General features: G+C 38.1%; 1 protein-coding gene across 1 annotated transcript; it reads right to left on the reverse strand.

Moving 5' to 3' along the window:
- Window positions 1-1,553: 1,553 nt before the first annotated feature.
- On the reverse strand, window positions 1,554-1,919 carry LOC142317513 (uncharacterized). Its single transcript, XM_075354073.1, has one exon. It carries the CDS (start codon window positions 1,917-1,919, stop codon window positions 1,554-1,556), a length of 366 nt encoding a protein of 121 aa, XP_075210188.1.
- Between the last annotated feature and the right edge of the window lie 1,176 nt (window positions 1,920-3,095).

Raw genomic sequence — 3,095 nt, forward strand, 5'->3', positions numbered from 1 at the left:
TGAGTACTAACCAGTCTGTTCAAATTTCTTTTAACCCTGACTGAGTGCCACCACACTGGTACTGCATATAACATCATGGATGTCACTGTGGACGCTATCGCCCTTCGCTTAGAGGGTCTTGGAGCTCTCTGCAAAGACATTATTATATTCAAATTCTTAGTCATCTGTTCACCTTTGGCACATATGTCTATTATATGCTGGGTGAACCGGCAATTCCTCTCATAAGTCACACCCAGGTATTTAATATTTTCGACCTCTGTTATTTGTTGGTTTCCAATTTGGATGGCCGGACGGTCTAAAATCCTCTTCCCTGTGAACATAATATATTTACATTTTTCTATTGCCAGCTGGAGTCCCCTCTCTTTCAACCAATTATCTATCGTCCGTAACGTGTTGTTAGCACTCTCTTGTACATCGACAGCTGTTTTACCCTTGATGAGTATCGCCAGGTCATCGGCATAGGCAATTACTTGTACCCCATCCTGATAGTCTAGTCTTAATATCCCATCGAAGGCCAGTATCCAGAGTAAGGGTCCCAGTACAGACCCCTGTGGCACACTGCCATAAATATTGAAACGTAGGCACTCACTCTGCGTCTCCACCAAGCATTCTCTATTTGAGAGGTATTCCCCTATCTGCCTTCTTAAATAAGGACTGATACCTTTTTCCACTAATGCCCTATTTATTGATTCCCACTTGATAGAACCGAATGCATTTTTTACATCTAAAGCTATGAATAGGGGAATACGCCTCGTTCTCCATGTGCCGCTCCTAGTATCCTTAGCCCAGTCGATCACCTTTGTTGCCGCCTGTATCGTCGAACGACCCTTCATGAATCCAAACTGATTTCCACTAATGCCTATTCCTTCCTCAAGTTCCTTAAAGATTCGGCTGGCGAGCATCTTCTCCACTACATTCGCCATGGTATTTAAAAGACTCAATGGTGTGTATAAAGGTTCTCCATTCTCATTTGTGCCTTTTGTGATAAACACCACCCTAGATTCCTTCCAGATTTCTGGAAATGTCTTGTTTTCTAATCCATGGCTGGCAACATCAAGCATTTCATAAGGAATTATGAAATTCTCTCAGTGTTTCAATCTCCATATTCCACCAATACACTGAGTGTCTATTGGCTCTTCTGTGAGCTACTCTGCCAATTTCTTGTCTTATAACGTTAGTCAGGGCAACTGGTGTCAGATTCTCTATGTTGGTAATCCTTTCGGCCGTTCTATGTTATGATCTCGATCTGTTCCTTTGTAAAACTACTATAGGGCATTTTCTCTCTAGTCACATAGTCTGAGCCTTTTATGGTAATCATAGTGGCATGATGGTCACTCGCCACATCATGTGGTAACACTCGCCAGTCCCAGTGTTCCCTACTCCATCTATCGTCTATGATTGTTAAGTCCAAGACTGACGAGTGTCCTCTCGCCTCATATGTAGGGGTGCCAACATTTACACAATGACAGCTAATTGCCCCCATCATATCCGTAAGGATCTCACTTCTGCGATTGGTGTATGCGCTCCCTGCTGCAATCGCTTTACTATTGAAATCACCTAGATGCACTCCCTGCTGCAATCGCTTTACTATTGAAATCACCTAGAATAATGACTTTCTTCCTAGCGTTAATTACTACTCCTTGTATTATGTCTAGTCTTCTAGTAAATTCATGTATGTCACAGTTTGGAGACACATAGGCACCAATCGCTAGTGTTGAATCCGATTCCACCGCCAACATGCCTCCAGATCTGGACGTCAATCTCCATGCTATCCTGCCACTTACATCCATAATTGCCACGTCACCATTTGTATCCACCATCCAGCCTGATCTAGCAACAAGGTACTTGTTCGGCTCCGTGATTATCAGTAAATCAGCCCTCTGCTCTATGACCAGTTCACTAACCAGATCATGAGACATGGTGCTTCTGTTTGCGTTGACCATTATCACCCTAAGCATTTAAATGTTTTGAGCACCCCCAGCCTCCGGTGCGGTGTTCTTGGCTCCCACAATCCAGGCAGCTACTATGCTCCCGGCATTCAGCAATCTTGTGGTCTCTGCCTCCACAATTGAAGCAGAGATCCATTCTGTCAGGGCCCTTGCACTCATGTTTACGATGTCCAGTATTCCAGCATCTGAAGCACTTTTGGGAATGGTCGGCCTGAGTTTGTTCAAGATCACGCATTTACCGGTACTGTTACATTACACCGATAAGTCGCTAATGATTTTAATTGGTGATGCGACTATAAATAAAAATATTTAAAAAAATATTTTTTTATTAATAAAATAGAAATAAATGAAATATTTTTCGAATTAAAAAAAAATATTATTATTTACTTTTTTAATAATTTATTTTTAAGCTACGTAAAAGTATGTCAGTAGAAAGAGTAAAGAGATCAGTTATATGTTCTATTGTAACACAACAGAACATATAACTATTGTGTTGGCATGAAAATTTAAAATTATCTGTATTAAAAAATAAATAACAAATATACAGGAAACCTATACATTTTGATACATATTTATTTTAAATTAAAATATACATAATATTTAATTAGCATATTTAAAAAAAAATTGAAATAAATCAAATATGTAATATGTATAAAATAGCAGCCTAGTACCATCGGATAACAAAACAGTAACGTACTGTATCTTGCTTATCCAGTCTATCCGAATTCACTCAGCGCCAAATATTGCATCAAAGAGGTATTTTTGGGACCACGAATTCATTATAAATTTAATTTTCTAATTTACTTCATCTGCATCATTATTCTAGAGCTGCACGAAAAAAAAACTACATCAAAAAACATCTTTTACCAAACTTTTCATTCAAAATATTAATGAAATTTTTGTGATATTGATTTTTTTCTTATACAGAATCAATTCTAAGAAGATGTAAAAACTTTACTAACAGATGGGATTCCTTGGAGAAAATCTGAAAAAAAAAAAAATATTACTTGCAGTTCAGTCCTGGTTAAGTAAGAATTGGTTGAATTTCCTACAAACTAAGAGACAATCAAAAATATAATTACATTTTACCGTCTTTCTGCCAAATAAATAACTAGTTACATAAGATGAATATTACGATTAGTGACA

This window comes from Lycorma delicatula, chromosome 1, assembly GCF_047948215.1.
Source record: "Lycorma delicatula isolate Av1 chromosome 1, ASM4794821v1, whole genome shotgun sequence".
Taxonomy (NCBI): domain Eukaryota; kingdom Metazoa; phylum Arthropoda; class Insecta; order Hemiptera; family Fulgoridae; genus Lycorma; species Lycorma delicatula.